The 4,109-nt window shown below is 41.5% G+C and overlaps 1 protein-coding gene across 1 annotated transcript; it reads right to left on the bottom strand.

Annotated features, from left to right (window-relative positions):
* Positions 1–158: 158 nt before the first annotated feature.
* Positions 159–2,189, bottom strand: EMWEY_00057540 (hypothetical protein, conserved; the record flags this gene model as incomplete). The annotated part of the gene is made up of 2 exons (XM_013480654.1): positions 159–1,431; positions 1,717–2,189. 2 exons carry the CDS (start codon positions 2,187–2,189, stop codon positions 159–161), a joined length of 1,746 nt encoding a protein of 581 aa, XP_013336108.1.
* Between the last annotated feature and the right edge of the window lie 1,920 nt (positions 2,190–4,109).

Genomic DNA, 4,109 nt, shown 5'->3' with positions numbered 1-4,109 from the left:
ATATATATATAAAGAAATACTGAAGGGAAGAGGCAGCAAATACAGTAGAAGTAAATTGGGGTGTATCCGCAGGTTAACTATTTTTATTTCTTTTTTTCTTCCTTTTCCTTCCTAAAAAAATTATTTTCTCCTCTCCTTCTTAATCTTAATTCTTTATTTTATGCCCTTTGGGGTGTATCTGCTGCTGCTGCTGCTGCTGCTGCTGTTGCTGCTGCTGCCCTTGTTGCTTGCTGCTTCTCTTTAGTGCCTTTAATGTTTAATTTTGCTTCGTGTGGGGTGTCTCCGGTGCTGGTACTTCTGCTGCTGTTGCCGCTGTTGTTGTTGTTGCTGCTGCTGCTGCTGCTGTTGCTGTTGCTGTTGCTGTTGCTGCCTTCGATGTCTTCTTTATGTCTTTTCTTTCCTTCGTTTTTTATTCCTTTCTTTGTTTCTTCTTTCTTTTCTCTTTTATTCTTTTTTACTGCTTCTTCTTTCTCTTGCTTCTGCTGAATACCATTTTCTTCGCGGCTCCTCTTATTCTTGCTGCTGCTGCTGCTGCTGCTGCTGCTGCTGCTGCTGCTGCTTCCTGCAGCAGCCTGCTGCTGCTCTCCCCTTTCTGCTGTTTCTGCGGCAGTTTCTCGTTCATCCGACTTCTCTTTGTCCTTCACCCTTCCGTTTGCTGCTGCTGTTGCTGCTGTTGCTGCTGTTGCTGCTGTTGCTGCTGCAGGCTTTCTCCCCCTTCTCCCCTTTACGCTGCGGTTCCCGTCTGGGCATTCTTTCTGTTTCCTTTTCCTCTGTTTCTGCTTCTGCTGCTTCTGCTGCTTCTGCTGCTCTATATCGCTGCCTTCTTTCTCCTCTCCGCTGCTGCTGCTGCTGGAGGCATTAATATTATTATGTTCGTTATTTCCTGCTTCTTTCTCTTTCTCTTCTCCTTCTCCCTCCTCTTCCTCTTCTTCTCCCTCTCTCCCTTCTTCTGCCTCCTCTTCTTCTTCCTCCTCATCATCATCATCTTCTTCTTCTTCCTCCTCCTCCTCATCATCATCATTAGATTCAGTCTCTGAATGTTTACTATATAACCTTCTCTTTGCTGTCTCCCCATACACCGCAGTGGGGTCCCATTCTGTATCACTTTCATCTGTACTTGAATCAAAAGGATCACGAGCAAATAATAATGCACAAGTGTTGCTGCCGTTCCTGCTGCTGCTCTTGCTGCTGCTGCTGCTGCTCTTGTTGCTTGTTGTCTTGCTGCTCCGGGATGGGCTCCCTGTTTCCTTGCTACTTTTATCCCGCTGTTTTGCTCCTCCTCCTCCTCCTCCTCCTCCTCCTCCTCCTCCTCCTGCTCCTGCTGCTTCTCCTGCTGCTGCTGCTGCTGCTGTTTTATTTTTATCTATTGAAGATGAATTTTGCATTTTTTCTTTTTTTCTTTCTAAGGCAATTTCCAATAACATATGATACCTGCATATACACCCCAACAATAATAAGGAATTATATACACAACATATATATTATAACAATTATTATTATATTATATATTATATTTATAATGTTTACTATGTATATTTATACTGTTATATTTATGGTGTTTATTGCATAAAAAGGCAACAAGAAACAAATGAGCAAATGGGGAAGACAAGTCAATGCATGCATAAGATAAATATATATAATTAAATATATAAAATAAATAGTTTATTTATGTTAATTTATATAATTATAATAAATTAAATAATAATAATAATTTACCTAGTAGATCTTGAGTAACGAATAGGTTGTGCTCTCCTACCGAACCTCATCATAGAAATATTCATATTATTTAGATCGTCATTTCCTCCTCCTTCTTCCTCATCATCATCATCTATTACTATTATTTCCTTTGGCTCCTCCTTCTTATTACCTTCACATTTATCTTCTTCTGCTGCTGTTGCTGTTGCTGCTGCTGCTGCTGCTGCTGTTTCTGCTGCTGGTGATGGGGGTGGGTCTGCTGTTTCTGGTGGTTCGCCTGGTGGTTCTGTTGCTGCTGCTGATGCTGCTTCTGATGATGCCTCTGGTGCTGCTTCTGATGGTTCTCCTGTTGCTTCTGTTGCTGCTTCTGTTGCTTCTGCTGTTGTTGCTGTTGCTTCTGCTGCTGCTGGTTCTGCTGCAGTAGCTGCATGCGGATCTGTGTCCCCACATGCTGCAGCAGCACTCAGCTGTGCATCTTGTGGGGAGGCCGCCATCCCAAGGGGGAGGCAAAGAAAAGAAACAATGAGAGAACAAAATTCAAGAGGATATACCTCTTATAATTGCTGTTGCCGCTGCTGCTGCTGCTGTTGCGGCTGTCGCTGTTGCTGCTGTCTTCTACACACTCTGCTGTTGTCTCTTACTATTGCTGCTGCTGCTTGGCTTGTCTTCGTTGCAGTGGCCCTAACGCCACATACAGAAGCAGCAGAATCTGTGTGTATGAATTGCTGCTCTCCTTTATTCCCCCATAAGAAAGCCTAAGTTGACAAAGAGGAAAAAAGGTAAAAAAGAAGGTGGGGGAGGCACCTTTACTGTATGTGCAGATGACTATGATAAGAAGCAGCTAAGATAAACTGCAAAAAAATGTAATTAAAGAAATAAATAAATGTAAAGAATAGACGTAAATCCGCTTAAAGAAGCAAATGACACTCCGCTAGTTTGTCTCAAGTTGAACACGCCGCAGACAAAAATAGCTGAATAGAGAGGGAGAGGGGAAAAAGCACTAAAGAAGCAGCGGCGAGTTAAAAGAGGAAAAATCAAGAAAGGAAAAGAAATCAAATTAAGGTCCGCAGATTCTGTCTTCCTTTTATTTGTTGGCAAACTCCCTTCTGTTGCCCGAGAGCAACAACAACTCCTCTCAAGCCTCCGAAGAAGAAGGAAAGCCGCGCCTATATATATAAAATGGCAGCAAAAGAGTCAGTAAGAAGCAGACAAATACATAAACAAACTGTTCTTCGTCATGATTCGTATTATTGCAAAGGAAATAAAAAACCAAAGATTATACCGATATAGGATAATGGAAGCTCCTATTCTTGTTCAATTTCGGGTGTACATGCACCTGAGGGCCCGCCGCCGAAATCTTGAATTTCAAGGACGTGTCTGCAAGCCTGTTCATGAGAAAAGGCATAAAAACTTATTTTATTGCATTTTATATTCAATTATACAAAGAAAAAGTATTTTAAATGGTGATAAAACGCTATATGATGAACTCTTGCAACAACTCGCAGCCATTGAATGTGTTGTGTCGACAGCGGCAGCTTATAAGCAGCCTTTGCCAGACTTCTAAGAATGGTCCAATAAGAAAGCTAAAGTAAATAAGAAAATAAAAGGAATAAATCAATTAATAAGCTTATTTTAACGTCATTATACCTCACAGCATTTGCTTTCTCTTCCATATTCTGTGCCAGTTCAACTTCCTTACACAATGCAGACACCCCAATTCTCCTCCTCCTGTAGGACAGGGAAAGTTCCGCCTTTTTGAGCTGTATGTACACCTGAGACTTATAAATATGACTAATGACCATCTCTGTACTTCTTTCCCTTCCCTCATTATGTGTTATGGAGGGAGAGGATGCCTCTTTATAGACTAGGCAAATTGAATAACGAGTAATACAGCTAATACCTTCTCTAGGGAGCATACTTTGCTGTTGTTGTTGTTGCTGCTGCTGTTTCTGTTGCTCTTGCTGCTGCTTTTGCTGCTATATCTGCTGTTTCGACCCGAGAACCAGCTGAAGCAGCAGTACCAGTTGCTGCATGCATGCATGCATGCATGCATATGCTGCTTCAGGCTGCTACCTTCGTTGTATATCCTTCACATGGGAGTTTTTAAGCAAAACAAAATCCTTTTAGATGCATTATATTTATAATTTTTTTCTTTTTCTTGTATTTTCTTCTCTTACTCTTACTGCATGCAGACCCCTGCAGCAGCAGCAGCAGCAGCAGCAGCAGGAAGGGATTATTGGTTCTGTTCTTCTTCTTAGGAACAAATATCATTAAGAAGGAGTATTATATTCTTGTGTTTTGTTTGTTTTGCTGCTGCAGCACAGCAGCAGCTCCTTCCTATGTAGTTAGCCACAAGTTGCTCCCCTATGGAAAATCTTCAGCTGTATATGAATATAAAAGCATTCTTATATATA

This window comes from Eimeria maxima, genomic scaffold (assembly GCF_000499605.1).
Source record: "Eimeria maxima Weybridge genomic scaffold, Emw_scaff2167, whole genome shotgun sequence".
Taxonomy (NCBI): domain Eukaryota; phylum Apicomplexa; class Conoidasida; order Eucoccidiorida; family Eimeriidae; genus Eimeria; species Eimeria maxima.
Note: the sequence above shows the minus strand (reverse complement) of the source record. Positions and strands in the feature narration are given on the sequence as shown.